The sequence below is a fragment of the Malurus melanocephalus genome, unplaced genomic scaffold (assembly GCF_030028575.1).
Source record: "Malurus melanocephalus ecotype Western Australia unplaced genomic scaffold, MMel_1.1 scaffold_672, whole genome shotgun sequence".
NCBI lineage: Eukaryota > Metazoa > Chordata > Aves > Passeriformes > Maluridae > Malurus > Malurus melanocephalus.
Window position 1 is genome coordinate 154,303 of NW_026623904.1, and position 16,040 is coordinate 170,342.

The window sequence follows — 16,040 nt, forward strand, 5'->3', positions numbered from 1 at the left end:
CTTTGTGATTTCTTGGTCCCATCCCCCCACCACCAAAAATCGGGCCAAGTAAAACCATGACAATGGGGCCTTGGCTGTGATCATTCCCCACCTGTATTTACAGATATGAACAACATAAATGTCAGAATTTATCARGTTTTTTGCTCTGCTGGGAATCCACGTTCTGCAGTTACCGGGGACAGAGAGCTGGGCAGGGCGTTTGTTGGGGTTGACAAGTGGAAATTTGGGGTTGATATTTCACCTTCCCTGCCCCTCCTTTAGGCAAGTACGGGGTCCCACATCCTCCTGCCTTCTTTCTGAGACCCTCCTACTGGCTGAAGGGCAGCAATGGGAAYGTGGGGGTGAGAGCTGACATCAACCACGACCCCGTTCTGGGCAGCGACGCTGAGCCGATGCCACCRGGATTCGATGGCAAGGAGGCAATCAGGTAAGGGAGGGAAATGAGGAAATCCTGCTCCTCTGCAGGAAAAGCGCAGCTCTGTGGGATTGTTTGGCTCCAGAAAGCCCAGCCCCATGCTGAGGGCGAGGAATTAAGGATCAGATTAATGCCAGTGTGTGAAAGGAAGGGCTTGGTCAGTGTTTCACCCCACTCCTGAGGTGGATTTGAGCATTTATTGGATATGGAGCATCCTCCACTTCCCTGCCCTGCTCTGTCCTCTCTGCAGAGTCTTCCCCATCATCTTCAAGCACAGTTTGCTCCATAAAATGCTGCTCTGTGCATCCTTGCAGGGCTGGGCGRGCTCGTGGCTGGTGCTGTTCATTGGTTATTTCCAAAAACCAAACAGAAATCTGCTAAAATAATAGCCAGGTCATCACTCTGAATTAAATATCCAGTGTAATTAAATATCTCATTCCCTGGAGCCTCCTGCTTCATTCTTAAGTGCTCCTCGATTTTGGCTTTGAAACCTTTTAAACAGCTTTTAGAAAAGTACAGGACCTAATCCTGTTTCAAAGGTACCAGAAATGAATTATATAAAATAATTCCTTCAGCAGGAGCAGGAGGAGGCTGGGAAATATTCTCCCAATAGTTTTCAAATGTTATTTTGAGGTAAACAACCCCAAATTGTGATCCAGTAAGTAACGGCTTGCTTGCTTTCCTTTAGACTAAACAATATTAAAAAAACATACAAGAAGAACAACAAGAGCATTGAAGCTTTAAAGGGTAAGGAGAGGCTTTGAAATTCTTTTATTMGTTTTTTTTTTCTTTTTTTTGCTAGATAAGAGCCCAAAGTGTTTTGAAATGTACTGGCTGTACTGAATTCTGCCTCTGGGCCTGTTCAATTGCATTGTGCAATGGTTATTTCTGCTGGGGTGAATTACTGGCAAATTTCTACCAGGTCCTTATCTCGCTGTTCCCTCSAGGAAAATCACTGTTTATTATTTCTTACTACAGAAATCTCCTTAAAAGCTGTGGTTTTGCAGTGATGAACCACTCCTTTTCGAAGTGTGAAYTATTTTGGGCAAACTTGGGGTTTTTTTGGACCCTGGCTATGGACAAACCTGCTCTCCTTGCCTRAGCTGTGTTCTCCAAGCACTTGCCAATGCAAATTGTTGACACAGACATAGTGAAGTCATGAGTTATTTGTTAAAATCCTTTGTTTAACAAGTGAAAATATCAAAAATGAAAAATACAAAAATACTAGAAGTATCAATAAGGCCTCAAAGGTCTATATGTAAAAAAAAAAAAAATCCAACTTGACCAACCCATAGAAAGAATAAGTATTTTTTTTAGAATGAAAATGAGTTAGCCGAGTCTGGCTGCTTTGAAATAAGTCCTGAAATGTCACATGTTGGAAAAGCTCTGGGCTCTTCTCTTCCTGAGGACTCTTTCTTGGGCCACACTAAAATAAATAGTTACGAACCTCGTAGGAAACTGAAGTCAAAATTCTTTAAATATTGAACTTAATACATCTCTTCTCTCAGTTCACTCAGGACATGATTAAGCTTAGGGACCAACCTGTGCTTTTGGGTCTGGTTTTGCCCMTCAGCTTCAGAAGAAATGTCACTTYTGTCACCTGTGGCAACATCTRCAGGTCCAGATGTGCTCCTCACACCCTTCCACCCTCCTGCTGTGCCCTGTTTTTGTTCCAGGTGTGTCTTTAACTGTGTACGAAGGTCAGATCACAGCACTGCTGGGTCCCAGTGGCTCTGGGAAAACGGCTCTGCTCCACGTGCTCAGCGGCTTTGCCAAACCTTCAGCAGGTCAGTTGAGGGGCATGGGTGCTGAACAGGAGCAGCTCTTTGGTTTTTCAAGGCTTTTTTTCAAGTTTTCCCTCAGTTATTCGTGTTGTCAGTGCAGATTTCCCTTCATTTTCCAGGGATAACGGATCCCTTGTGGATTCACTCATGTGGGCACCATGCCCATCTGGATGGCCTGGTGCTTTCCATGAGATCCACACCTACAGAAATCACATTTTTATTTCTAAAGAAGAAATTTGGTGCTCTGAAATATATTTGAAGGGTATTAAAGCTTTGCACTGCCCAGTTATTTTGCTTTTTTTCTTTTTTTAATTTTTATTTTATCCTTTGAGAAACATCCACAGTGCTGGAATTAATACCAAATATTTCATCCATTCCCCCCGTGCAGGTTCTGCAACGATTTATAACTAYAATGCTTCTGAAGTGTGGAATATGGAAGGAATGCAGGCAAGGATTGGGATTTGCCCCCAACTTAATTTGCATTTTGAAGCCTTAACGGTGAAGGAAAACCTGCGAATTTTTGCTCACATCAAAGGGATCCAGTGGAAGGAAGTCGATCAAGAGGTTGGTATGTGCCTGTCAGACAATAACTTGTGTTCTGTGGTGTCTTTATTTATAAAAGATTGTTCTGTGGAAATGAGAACAAATCTGATTTAGTGGTGAAGTGATTTCCCGACTTTTTTTTATCCTCACGTACTGAGTTAAAACTCAGATTTATTGTATTTATCCCAGTTTAGATAAATAAAAAGCCATGTAGAGCAGGTAAGTTTGAAACCTCRAAGTTCTACTCTCCTGCAATGTTTGTAATTTGTGAATTTAAACACCCCCAGTGCTTTGGAAACCTGACCATTGTCTTTGTGTGTTCCCAAGGTGCAGAAAGTTCTCGTCACGCTGGACCTCAGTGACGTTCAGGACATTTGTGCCGACGCCCTGAGTGGGGGACAAAAACGGAGATTGTCCCTTGGGATTGCAATTTTAGGGAACCCCCAGGTAGGCACAGGTCATGTTTATGCACACATAACAGTTTTGGGGCAAAACTTTGCATTTTCGCTTGGCAAAGGGTCAGCTGTGTTTGCCCCCTGTCATTCCAAGGCTGCTGATCCATTGATTGCTGGAAGGATTGAGTTCAATTAGAACTGTATTTTTAATTAAAAGGGTGGTAATAAGAGAAAGAGCAATAAAAACAACCGATACTCGGGGACACGTTTTTTTCTTTGAGTGAGAGCATCCATAGCACGAAGTGCAGTGATGTGAGGGTGGAACTGAGCCGTGCCAGCACATCTGGGGCAGCTCTGATGTGAGGGTGGAATTGAGCCATGCCAGCACATCTGGGGCATGGGCAGCTCTGATGTGAGGTGGAATTGAGCCGTGCCAACATGCCTGGGACATGGGCAGCTCTGATCTCCTCATCCTTTGCAGGTTTTGCTCCTGGATGAGCCCACAGCTGGGTTGGATCCCTGCTCCAGGCACCTSGTGTGGAGCCTCCTGCGGGAGCGCCGCGCCGGSCGGGTGACACTCTTCACCACCCAGTCCATGGACGAGGCCGATGCCCAGGCTGGTGAGCCCAAACTGGACCCTGGGGTGGCAAAGGAGGGGTTCCTGGGGCAGAGCCCCCATGTGGGTCCCACCATGGCATTGTCAGTGCTCGCTGGACTCGTTCTGTCCCACAGTGACCACCCAACCTGAGCAGGACAAAAACTAAAATTACACTGAACTGTTCCTCCTCATGCTCCTCCTCAGGATAAAGCACTTCCACCTTATTTGGATATGTTACTACATCCCTAAAACTTGGTTTATTTTTCAGGATTTCACTTTTTCACACTATTCCCCATTTCCCCGTTATTCCTGTGCCATGTGGGGAATTCTCCACCAGCCCACAGGAATGCAGAACTAAAAGAATTAAACATGATGTTGAGGAGAAAGGCTTTGGTTTAAAAAAATTCCAGAAAAGCCCTTCAGCACTGGCCTGGTTTTATTCCTCTCAATTTCTTATKAAAAAGCCTGCTGAGTTCAGGAGGAGCAGAGCGAGGTCAGGCTGCTGCTCTCTGGTAAATCCCCCTAAATCCTGTGTGTTCCTTCCTCCTCAGATCGGAAAGCTTTCCTCTCCAGTGGCAGATTACAGAGTGTTGGCTCATCTCTCTACTTGAAGAGAAAATGGGGAATTGGCTATCATTTAAGGTAAAACCTTTTGGTCATTTCTCTTCTTGTGAAAAGCTTCTCATTCTCGTGAGTATTTTGTTGTAGAATCCCTGTTTCTGTAGAGCTTCCACATGGAGTAATAGAAATCCTATTTCTGAATAGACAGTTCATTTCAGAAGATTTCTAAGGCTGCCAAAATTTGGCTGTTTTGGACAGCAAGCTGCTTTTCTTTGGAACCCAAAGCTGAAAGCTCTGGGCACGGAGCTAAAATGACTTTGCAACCTCCTTTGCAGCTGCAAGGGGAGCAGAATGAGGTGCCAGAGTGATGGACAACACTTTAATGTGAATTTGTTTTTTCTCAGGACTTCAATTCCTGAGTTTTTGGTTTAGCAGGGCTGTCCAGGATCATAATTCTTAACCTCCACCATCTTTTGCTTTCATGGCAAAACCAGGGGCTGTAAAAATCCCCTCTGAAATGTTGCCCAGTTTTGGAGGTTTCCCCATGGCTGGACGAAGAATCACCACTGGCTTTGGGTTCCAACCAAAAAATGCACACACATTTTATTTTCATTTAACATGATAATAAATTTTTTTGTTGTTTATTTTTTAACAGGATGCACATCAATGAGCTGTGTGACCCAGAGCTGGTGTCATCYGTGGTCAGACAGTACATCCCTGATGCTGTGCTCAAGGGACACAGGAGGGATGAGCTGAGTTTTATGCTGCCCCTGGAAAACACTCAGAGCTTCCCAGGTGAGCAACCTGCTGCTGTGCCAGGATTTTAAAGGGAAAAGCAGGAATCAAGGTTACTGTGAAGGGAATAACTGCATTCCTTGGTCTGTAATGTGTGGGGTTGGGAAGCTGCATGAACACCAGTCCTACAGAAATGCTGCAGTGCACGTGGTAGTTTTAATAATGCAGACAGAAAAAAGAAAATCCACCACTTAACCTACAAACCAAAATCCCCTGACCCTCATCTGTTCTCAGGATGGCYCATGAACACCAAAATCACTGAATTTTCCTATTTACMTCTAAAGGACACAATAATTTTGCCCTGGTTTTTAAGCAGTGGGGATTGATGAGTCAATGGTGGAACATCCAAAGTTAATTTTGAGTTTGTGCTCCACCAGCCCTGGGCTGAGTCTGGCTCTTTGTCCCCTGCAGGTCTGTTYAGTCACCTGGAGAGCAACCTCCTGCAGGGGGTTGTTCATTATGAGGTGACCAGAGCMACCCTGGCTGATGTTTTCCTGAAGCTGCAGGGTGAGGAAGCCATCGACCCCGAGGGTAARGCATTTACAACAATGTCATCAATAAAGTTCCATCTATACCTATATTTTAATTGATTTAATTGATAATTTTCTGTTAAACGTGAATTTTGGCAGGCCTAGAGTGTCAGTTGTATCCCATTGCCTTTAGTGAGGAATATCTTCTTGGAGAAGCCCAAATGATTCCATCTGGACTTCCCAAAGGCTGTAAAGCACAGGAATTAAGGCTGATTTAACCTTTATTAACATTTGAAGAGTTGTACAGCCCAGAGCAGGAGTTAGGAAGAGATAAAATTTGCAGAAGGCATTTCCCAAAGCCACTGAAGATCTTGGATGCCACACCAAGATTGAGCCAGCCTGAATCCATCAATATAAATTATATTCTGGATAAATTTCTCCACCCTTGATTATTTTCTGTCTTAAAAAAATAAGAAAATGAAGTGTAGCTTTGTTCAGAAAGAAGATACTTATTGAAATTTTGGGATTTTTTTGTGGATAATGGCTTTTCTCRTGGTGAACAGCAGGAGATGGAGACCTGGAGGAGAGGGAGCAGGACTTGGGGGTGTTTTCCAAGCAGGGRATCCTGACCATGAGTGGGATGATGCTCTGGAGGCAGCAAGTGTGTGCTGTGATGAGGATTCGCCTCCTGAAGCTGAAGCACGAAGGGAAGATCCTCAGGGCTGTGTAAGTGCAAGAGCTCCCACCCACCCTGGAGGCAGGAAATTAGGTGGGAAATACTTAAAAATAAATATTACTGCTTTAAAAAATTGAAAAATTGAATTTAAATATAACTGCAGAAGTAAGGGCAGTTTAAACTTCTTGGAAGACCTCTGCCTTGCTTCAGTCTTAAATTTCCCCATAAATCACACAATTACTCGAAGGTGGAGTTCTCCTGGCCTCACTGATCTGTTTTTTCCAGGCTGATGTTATTTGGAGCATTTATGCTCCCAATGCTGATGATTTTAATGCCACTTCATCTGTGGCAGTACTCCAGCAACAAGGAAATCACATCTAGCCCGTACTTTCTTCCCACKAAAGAGAAAATTCAAAATAAATCTACAAACCTTCTTATCCTCAATGACACAGGTGAGGAACAGCATGTGACAGTGACTCAGTTTTTGCACAAATCTGGATTTTGTCATAATTGACAGCCCAGCCTTGCAAATACCACAAATAAATAAATAAATGTGCATTGAGAGGTGTTTTCTTTTGAGCAAAAGCAAATGCAATTTAGTGATTATATAAATTACACATGAAGGAATAATAAACCAGGCAAGTTTTTTAAAAAGCAATAAATAAACTGAGTATGAAACATCTATTTTGTTTTACCATTTTAATTAAAATAGGAAAATATCGAGGAAATATGTGTTTGCTTAGAATCTCAGTATTTGAGGTTTTTGAAATACCTCTGCTTTGCAAGTAGGAATTTGTTTATGTGAAACTGTTCATATTTAAATTTAAAAAAAACCCTCTAAAGACTCTGATTTGTTTTCTTGACTTGATTTCAGGATCAGAAATTGAGGATTTCATTGCTGCTTTGAAGACTCAAAACATAATCCCAGAAATAACTGAAGAGAAAAACATCACAACCCTTCCAGGTTATAACGGAGCTATAAAAATATCCCTGCAAGGCAAGGTGAGGGATTGCTTTTCCTTCTTTCATCCTGCACATCAACAGGATTTTTTTTTCTGCAGAGTATTTAAATGAGAGAAATAAACACAACCGAAAAGGGAGAATTTTTTAAAGGGGGGGGGGGGGATGATATTAATTTTGAGGGAGATCTAAACTCTCAGGGAGATGAAGGTGTTTCATTTTTCCACCTTCAGAGCCGCCAGTACACGGTGATGTGCAGCCCAGAACCYGTCAACTGCTTCCCTGTGCTGGTGAACATCCTCAGCAACACTTTCCTGAGGCTGCTCAATTCCAGCGCATCCTTCCGAGTCTGGACCAAGCTCTTCTACACGGTGAGCATCACTGGGGTGCCCAAAGGGATGGGGAACGTGCTGGGGGAAAAATTCCAAAATTAAGGGCGGTGGTCTGGCTCCTGGTGGTTCCTGGGGGTGTTTGGTGATGGTTTTTCCTGCAGTGTCCAAGTTCTGTTAAGGGGTTTGATGTTGTGGTGTGTGGAGAGAATTGGGATTGCTCTTGGGAAAGAGAAGTTTCAGGGTGACCTGAAATTGTGGCTTTCCAGTCCYTGAATGGAGCCTGCAAGAAACAGGGAGAGACTTTTTACAAAGGTCTGGAGTGACAGGATAAGGGGCAATGGATTCCCACTGAGACAAAATGGGTTTGGATGGGATATTGGGAGGAAATTGTTCCCTGKGAGGGTGGGGAGGCCCAGAGCAGCTGTGGCTGCCCCATCCCTGTTCAAACTCAGCTTGGGTGGGACTCTGAGCAGCCTGGGATGGTGGAAGGTGTCTTTAAGGTAATCTTTAAGGCCCCTTCCACCCCAGGCCATGATGATGAACACAGTGGGAACACAACAGTGAYGTTTGCAAACCCCTTTCCTCAACAGCAAAACATTGGTCTCCATCCTCAACWATTTACAGCAATTCAAATACTTCCTGCAAATTCTAGGATGCTAAATGTCTTTTTTTTTGTTGTTGTTCTTTTTGCCTTATTTCCTATCCTTAAGCACAAATGGTTTAACTTTAGCATTCTTATTGCAATTTCAACCATTTCACAAGCCCCTGAGCCAGGTGGATTTTCCCCAAACAGCTCTCGATTGTGGATGACCCTGAATTTCTCTCCACAGGCAGATGGCCCAGATGTAAAGAACTACCTTTTTCACACCTTGCTCAACCAYCTGCTGCTGGTGGCTGCTGGTTTGCCTCCCCTCTTTGCCATGAGCAGTGCGGAGGATTACAAGGTAAGGAGCACGAGCTGCAGGTGAYCCTACACAAGGAGGGGAAGTGTSTGGAGAGAAGTTGTGCATCACTGRSGAGGCCCTGGCAYGGAATTCCCAGAAAAGCTGTGCCTGYCCCATCCCTGGAAGTGTCCAAGGACAGGCTGGATGAGATTTGGGATGGKGGAAGGTGTCCCTGYCATGGCAGGAGAYGTGGATCATCTTTAAGGTCCCTTCCAACCCAAATCATCCACAATTCTGTGATTTCTAGGCAGGATGATAAAATAAAAACTGTCAGATGAGTACCCAAGTGCACTTCTCTGCATCCCAGGGAATGGGCTGGGGCTCAGGATAATTTGGATGTTAACAAAGAGATTAGAATTATTTTATTTTATTCCCTTTGGGAATGATGGGGTTTTAAATAAGAGTGGAACCAAGAACTGGAAGTGCTCAGTAAAGAGAGAAAGGCTCAGCCAGGGAAGGGAGGAGCAAGGAAATGATGTTTTAGACTCTCCCTTTTCAGAAGGAGCCAGAATGATGTTTTAGACTCTCCCTTTTCCCATTTTTGTGCTGTTGCAGCTCCAGGCTCGCTCCCAGCTGCGGCTGGCCGGGCTCTTCCCCTCGGCGTACTGGTGTGGGCAGGCTCTGGTGGATGTCCCTCTCTTCTGGACCCTGATGAGCCTCATGTTTGGGATCCTGCTGCTGGTCAGCCGTACCTGCCCCTTGAAGGCCAGCGGGGTGCTGTCCCTGGTGAGCTCTGGGGGAAYGGGCAGCAACAGCTCCCCTCCCTCATTTCACAGGATTTAAATAATTTATGTGAAATTAACTGCTCTGTGCAGGTTTTTTACTTATCCACAGGCACCTCCTCATCACTGATCTCTCTCTGTCTCTAGATTATTTGCATCTTTGGTTATGGAATCTCTCTTGTCCTCCTCGTTTATTTAATCGCCTTCAAATTCCGCATGGGACGAAGCAATCGCTACTTTTGGTCTTTGTTCTTCATTCTGGTGAGCGAGGAGCATCTTCAYGTTGAAATGTGTGATTTACCCACCTTGCCACTTCATTTCAAACGTATCAAAATCCAGCAGAATCACCGGCAAATCACCTGGATTTGGGCAAAAAATGCATTAATATTGGGAATAATTTTTCTGCTTTGTTGCAGGTGAATTATATTGCTGATGGGATCAGTGACTTTAACACAATAACTCGCTACGTCTGTACTCTGATTCCTGTGTTTCCACCTCTGGGCTGGATGATGTTCTCTGGACTAGTAAGTAAAACACACCYTACAAAATTCAGTAATTATCCTAATTGTACAAACTGGCAAAACAGGAGGTGTTTCCCAAATTCCCAGTAAGCCAAAGAGAGAGTGGGGAAAGAAAACAGGAAAAGAGAAGCTCCAGGCTAGGGAGGGAGGGAAGARGCCAAGATGTGATTGTTAATCCTTTGATTGAGATGTTTTTGGTTCATTTCTTTACTGAGAGCTGTGACAGTGGATTTGGGCAGCAAGGGACGGGGAGGTGGAGTGGAAAAACCAGGAAGGAGGAAATGAGCTGGCAAAAAGTAAAAGAACTGGGAAGAGAGAAGCAAAGTTGGAAAAGGTCAACCTAACCTGACCAATTTAGGACCTCTCTGAATTACTGCAGTCAAGGAAGCCTTTGAGGCAGGAAGAACCAAAAAAACCCCGCAGATCTAAGCTCCTTTACCCCATCCTGAAGAAAAGCTGGACATCCCTGCCACTGAGACCGTGATGAGGAATTTCCCTGACTGACTGATCTTTTTTTCTTCCAGAGTTACGCCACCTTTAGCGAGGAATTTTTCAAATTCTGGACTCGTATCTACTTTGCTGTCTTTGCGGTAAGGAGGGGTTTGGAGGGGGTTCCTTGGGCAGGGATGACTGTGATGATAAAATGGCCTTGCCCTGGGCTTGGAGACTCTCCCCATTAAGAAAGGATGGSTTTTGTAGCCAAAATTTCACATTAAGGGTTGTCAGGGGAGGCACATCCCAAGAGATCATGGGTTCATGCCTCACCTGGCCCTTGGATGGTGCAAAAATGGGGCAGGGAGGGTTAAAGTGAGCTCATGTAGAAGGCAGAGATATTTTTGATAAAGTGATCATTCTAATGCTGCTTCTACAAGAGAATGATGTGATCTCCCATCCCACAGGCCGTCTGCTGGGGTGCAGGTGGATTATCAGGGCTAGAACTGCAGTGAGAAGTCAAGCCTTTTGCAAATAAATCTCCATATCAGAGGGAAATGTATGCAAAGCATTAATTCAGATTCTTCCCCTTGTAGACCTTTCCAACAGCTGAAATAAATGAGATGGGTCCCTGCATCCCCTTATAATTAAAATTAACAGAGTGTGCTGTTACCTTGCCTCATCCAAAACTAATTAATTTCTGGTTTTCCAGCCCTACATCCATTGTGTGATTTTCATTTTCCTCCTGCGCTGTTTGGAGCTGAGATACGGAGAAGCAGTTCTGGGGTTTGATCCCATCTTCAGGTGTGTCCCAGGGATTCCTTGAGAATTCCTTCACATTTTTCCCCCCTCTGAAGGGTGAGTTTGGAGCTGCACAGCCCAGCAGGAGGGGAAAACATCCTGTGTGCAAATCGTGTTGCAAATTTTGGATAAAGATYGTAATTTTAATTTTTTCAACGTCCTTGAGAGGAAGAAAATAATGATTTAAGCTTTTTTTTTAAGGTTCATAGCTGTGATTTCAGGAAAATTCCCTACATGGGGCTAAATTATAGTTCCAAAYTGAAACAGAAAAAATTTAGCTCCTTTTTGAAGGTGCCAGTATTCCCAATAGGATGGAGACTTTTTAAAACTTCATTTTTTTGGGGTTGTCCGAGTGCTCTTTGCTTATCTGTCACCAAAACAAGTGACCAACCACCTCAGTCATGCAGGAAAAAAATTTGTAAAAAGCATTGAATTATTAAACATTGCCAGATATGACTCAGCTGAGAGTTWAACTCCCAAATTGCTTTGCAAACCTGCCATGTGTATTTTAATTGTCCTTAAACATGTGATTGGCATGTGTGGGGCAGGGAACCACAATAATTAAAGATGAAGGGAAAGCAAAMAGTGGCCTTTATTTTCTCAGCCATGCCAGTGGGGTTTAGCTTKTCCCTCCAGGAATAAATATTTGAGCACACTCTGTCTGGAACAGCTCAGGGATCCTTGTGGGGCCCTTCCAGAGCTAAATCCATGAGCTCCCTGAGTTTAAATAAATTTTGTGTTTTGTTGGTGCTGCCCTGGGGAAAAAAATGGTGACCACAAATTTTGGGGAGGGATTCCCAGTGAAACCAACTGTCCTCCTCCACTCATAGGATCCAGCAGAGGACAGTGGTCACCCAGCAGAACAAGGACCACCCTGGGGAGGAGCCCCCCGAAGTGCAGGCGGAGAGGGACCGGGTGCGCTGTGCCATGGCCTCCCTGCAGCAGGATGAGGTGAATCCAAAACAATCTGCATGGTTCCCTTTTCATTCTCCTTCCTTTTCTCATTCTCCATCATCTTCCTTTTCTCATTCTCCATCATCCTCCTTTTCTCATTCTCCATCATCCTCCTTTTCTCATTCTCCATCATCTTCCTTTTCTCATTCTCCATCATCCTCCTTTTCTCATTCTCCATCATCCTCCTTTTCATTCTCTCATCTATCTCTGTTTCATAGTTCATGCTCTCAGACCTTCTGATGTGATCTCACCGTCCAGGACTTTTGCTGACACTCATTTTTATTCCTGTTCTGCTCACTTTCCTTTTTCCTCYGTTCCATGGCTTTTCAATTCAGAATTTTTCTTTTTATAAATCCTGCTAAATGTTCTTACCATTGTAAGAACAGATCATCTGTCTCCTGGGACAGGAGGAGAGTTTTTATTTCCCTCTCCTTCTCTCCACAGGACTCGGTTGTGGCCAACAGCTTGCGCAAGGAATACGAAGTCAAAGTAGCCACTTCCATCTGTAAGAAGAGGAAGAAACTTGCTGTCAAAAACCTCTCCTTTGCTGTTAAAAAAGGTTCAAGTTCTTTGCTGCTCTCCCTATGATTTAAATGACCAAAATCTAAAGTGAGGGTCACATTTGAAGACCATATTTTTGTTAGAATTTTCTTGTGGGCAGCCAGACCCGACTTCGGGCTCCTGCATTCAAAGTTTTAATTTATGGGGCTAAAACAACCCTTTCTCCTACTGTATTTTTACATATTACATAGAATACAGGGGAGAAGGTCATATTAACAATAAATATTAACAGCTGTTGCATTTTGTTCCAGGAGAAGTGTTAGGTCTGTTAGGACCCAACGGAGCTGGGAAAAGCACAACCATGAACATGATTTCTGGAGCTGTGGCAGTGACTGCTGGAGAGGTGGGTGACTCCTTTGGAGGGATGACCTTGATGCCTTCAAAAATTAAGGATGTGATCAGGCAAGCCAGCAATATCTCCCTGCAGTTAAGGGGTTTAGGGATGTTTATGTACAATTCTGGATATTTACAGAGGGAAGGAAGTGTTGATTTATTCCAAGCACAAATTCATCAAAGTCAGTGTCACAGATTTAAGGGTTTGAGCAACAGGAAACCTTCAGCTGGCATTGGAAACCCACAAGCCCTGTGAGAAACGTTGACATCTAAAAAAAAAAACCCCAAAATAACACTGTCCACAAACAGCCTTGCGAAAGCAGGAAATTGGGAACGAATGTGAGCAGTGTTGGGCCAGTAACAATCCATCACTTAATTACAGGCAGAATGATTAATGGCATGGGCTGGGGGAGGGAAAATGCCATTGCTGTTACAGATCTGGGACCGAAGGCTGGAAATTGAAAAGTAATGCTGGGAAATTTCGGTYTGGTGGTGGTTTTGTTATCTGAAGTGGAAAGGCAGATGGAGGAGGATCATGTAGCCACACAGTGACCACTCACAGGTGGCTCCTGACCACAAAACTGCTTGGCTTGGCCAGTTGGACAGGGCTTGGAGCAACCTGGGCTGGTGGGAGGGGGAAGGTGGAAGGTGAAGGGGGTAGGTGAAAGGAGAAGGTGAAGGTGGATGGGGAAGATGGAGGTGAAGGTGGGAGGTAGAAGGTGAAGGTGGAAAGTGAAGGTGGAAGGTAAAAGGAGAAGGTGAAGCTGGAAGGTGAAGGTGGAAAGTGGAAGGTGAAGCTGGAAGGTGAAGGTGGAAGATGAAGGTGAAGGTGGAAGGGGAAGGTGAAGGTGGAAAGTGAAGGGGGAAGGTGAAGATGAAGATGTCCCTCCCCGTGTCAGGGGTGGCTGGGTGAGCTCTGAGCTCCCTCCACCCCAAGCCAGGCTGTGTTTCTGTGGCCCCCCRAGCCCAGAGCTGTGTGTTTGTGCAGGTGCTGCTCCGGGGCCGTGGTGTGGCCGGCCCGTGCCCGGGCTCCCTGGGYTGGTGCCCGCAGCAGGACCCGCTCTGGCCACAGCTGACCGTGCTGCAGCACCTGGAGACCTTCGCTGCCGTCAGAGGGATGAGGGARGAGGATGCAGCTCTTGCCATCAGCTGGTAGGGAGCCAGATGAGCTCATCTCTTGGTTCTCCGTCCCTCCAGAGGCAGGGAACCTTCCAGCCCAATCACTCTGTGATTTTATGGGGAGGGAAGGGTTTCTCTGTTACAAATGTGGCCTCCGTGCCTCTTACCCCAGAGAGGTGGGATCTCCTGATGAGTTCTACTTTATACTGTTCTAAGTCCCTTGCCAGTGAAAGCTGTAGCCCAAGTTTATGTGGGAAAATTAAAAAAAAAAAAAAATCAAACTTGCCCCATTAAATGGCCAATTCCATGAGAAACTCGCTTCTCTCATTAGCTGCAATTGCTGCCTTGAATTTCTGTAAAAAATGCCTTAATTTACCATCCAAGTTAGGGGCAAAATTGCCAAGTAACCCAAGGTGATGCTTATCAGCCAGCACATGTCTGGGTCTGGTTCCTCAGCACCCCTGACCGCAGTGTTTGCACACCAAGAGATCATTCCAGGCTTTTCCCTTTCCATCCCCACAGTTTAGGAAAGGCCCTGGATCTCCTGAAGCATTTCAAGAGCCCAGCCAGGAGTTTATCTGCTGGAGAAGCCAGAATGGTACGTGCTGACTTTGTTTTATTTTCCTTGAGCAAACCCTGCTTGCTCTTCCTTGGATGTGGTGCACAGGAAACCTTCAGCTGAGTGGATTCCTGATTTTCATCACTGATTTTCATCAACACCTTCTGGATCCAGCCTGGCACTCCCTGCATTCCCTCACCTGCTTTCCCCACTCTCCTGCCCTCTGTGTTTAATAAGTGCTAACCACAAATTGGATTTGCAGTCACCTCTTCCTGCCCCACCACCTGCATCTGCCAGTAAATGGGATGGAAAACCACTTTCACATCTTTGGCAGGCTCGGGAGTTTTGGGGAAATCTGATTTTGAGAGATTGAAATGTTAACTGAGAGCACCAGAAATGCTATTTTTTTTTTTTTAAATCTCTGTTCCTTCTGCATTTTGGAGTCGAGAGCTTCAGCTTTGAAAAACTCACAGGGATGAGATGAACAAGTTTTGGAGGTGAATAAAACAGCCCTGATTTGGTGTTGCTCCCATTCCAGCTGTCCTTTGCTCTGAGCATCCTGGGAGACCCGGCAGTGATGGTTTGGGATGAGCCCTCCRTGAGCATGGACCCCAAAGGGCAGCGCCGAATGTGGTGAGTGGCCCTGGCTGGGCAGGAATCACAGCTCTGGGACAGATTTAACTGGTGGGACTTATCCTTCACCATTGTAGGAGCTCTTGGGCAGGCAAAGAGCTCTTGCCATGGTGCAGAGCACATCTGTCTTTTCCCTTTTTTCTGATGCCCAGGGGATGGGGAGAACTTGCTGAGCTTCTCGCTCAGCTGCCAGCAAACCCTGTGACAAAATGGTCATTAATCCCCCCAAAAAATCTCAGTAGACACCAGCTGAATCCATGCATTTGGTACCAAAGACACAAATTCTGTTTTTCTTCAGACCAAGAGAAAAAATTGTCGGTAGTTCTTCCGTTAGTCATTTATCCCTGGTGTTTGCTTCAGTGTTTTGTCAAAAATTTACACCGTAAGTGTAAGAGTTGGGGGATGCTGATGTGATAAATTGCAGCAAAGCATTGACATCCACAACATCTTTAAACAAGAAAAYCRAAGTCTTTTAAATAATCACCCACCYTTAATARTTCTAAAAATTATTTCAGGGGAGAGAGAGATAAACCAGGAGATTTCTGTGGCTGTTCCCAGGCAGTGACTGTKGTCCCTCTGTTCCCAGGAAAATCATCCAGGCCTCCATGAAGAGCAAGGAGAGGGCAGCTCTGCTGTGCACGCAGTCCCTGGAGGAGGCAGTGGCCATGTGTGACCGTGTGGCCATCCTGGTGGCCGGCCRGCTCCGGTGGGCTTTGGGATGGGGGGTTGCTGGGGCTTTTTTGGGGTTTTGAAAATAGAAAATACTGGTTTGGATACTTCCACGTGGGTAACAACCAGTTTGGTGAGCTGATGAATGAGGAGATGTTCATCTGCTGCTCAACACCAGCGATGGATACTTATTTGATTAATTTCTTTGATGGATTTGTTTGATGGCTTTATTTTATGGATTTATTTCATGGCTTTATTTATTT

At 45.0% G+C, this 16,040-nt stretch overlaps 1 protein-coding gene across 1 annotated transcript in view; it reads left to right on the forward strand.

Annotated features, from left to right (window-relative positions):
* LOC130584171 (ATP-binding cassette sub-family A member 9-like) overlaps window positions 1–16,040 on the forward strand; it is a 26,165-nt gene that overhangs the window by 8,951 nt on the left and 1,174 nt on the right. The window contains exons 10-35 of the mRNA XM_057383989.1: window positions 262–427; window positions 1,104–1,162; window positions 2,092–2,202; window positions 2,588–2,763; window positions 3,070–3,189; window positions 3,619–3,757; window positions 4,287–4,377; window positions 4,952–5,091; window positions 5,503–5,622; window positions 6,128–6,287; window positions 6,523–6,689; window positions 7,112–7,239; window positions 7,431–7,568; window positions 8,360–8,473; window positions 9,029–9,199; window positions 9,343–9,456; window positions 9,612–9,719; window positions 10,241–10,306; window positions 10,861–10,952; window positions 11,780–11,900; window positions 12,348–12,462; window positions 12,716–12,807; window positions 13,786–13,949; window positions 14,439–14,514; window positions 15,014–15,108; window positions 15,695–15,853. Of these exons, the coding sequence (XP_057239972.1) occupies window positions 262–427; window positions 1,104–1,162; window positions 2,092–2,202; window positions 2,588–2,763; window positions 3,070–3,189; window positions 3,619–3,757; window positions 4,287–4,377; window positions 4,952–5,091; window positions 5,503–5,622; window positions 6,128–6,287; window positions 6,523–6,689; window positions 7,112–7,239; window positions 7,431–7,568; window positions 8,360–8,473; window positions 9,029–9,199; window positions 9,343–9,456; window positions 9,612–9,719; window positions 10,241–10,306; window positions 10,861–10,952; window positions 11,780–11,900; window positions 12,348–12,462; window positions 12,716–12,807; window positions 13,786–13,949; window positions 14,439–14,514; window positions 15,014–15,108; window positions 15,695–15,853 (3,202 nt within the window). The remainder of the gene's footprint in view (window positions 1–261; window positions 428–1,103; window positions 1,163–2,091; window positions 2,203–2,587; window positions 2,764–3,069; window positions 3,190–3,618; window positions 3,758–4,286; window positions 4,378–4,951; window positions 5,092–5,502; window positions 5,623–6,127; window positions 6,288–6,522; window positions 6,690–7,111; window positions 7,240–7,430; window positions 7,569–8,359; window positions 8,474–9,028; window positions 9,200–9,342; window positions 9,457–9,611; window positions 9,720–10,240; window positions 10,307–10,860; window positions 10,953–11,779; window positions 11,901–12,347; window positions 12,463–12,715; window positions 12,808–13,785; window positions 13,950–14,438; window positions 14,515–15,013; window positions 15,109–15,694; window positions 15,854–16,040) is intronic.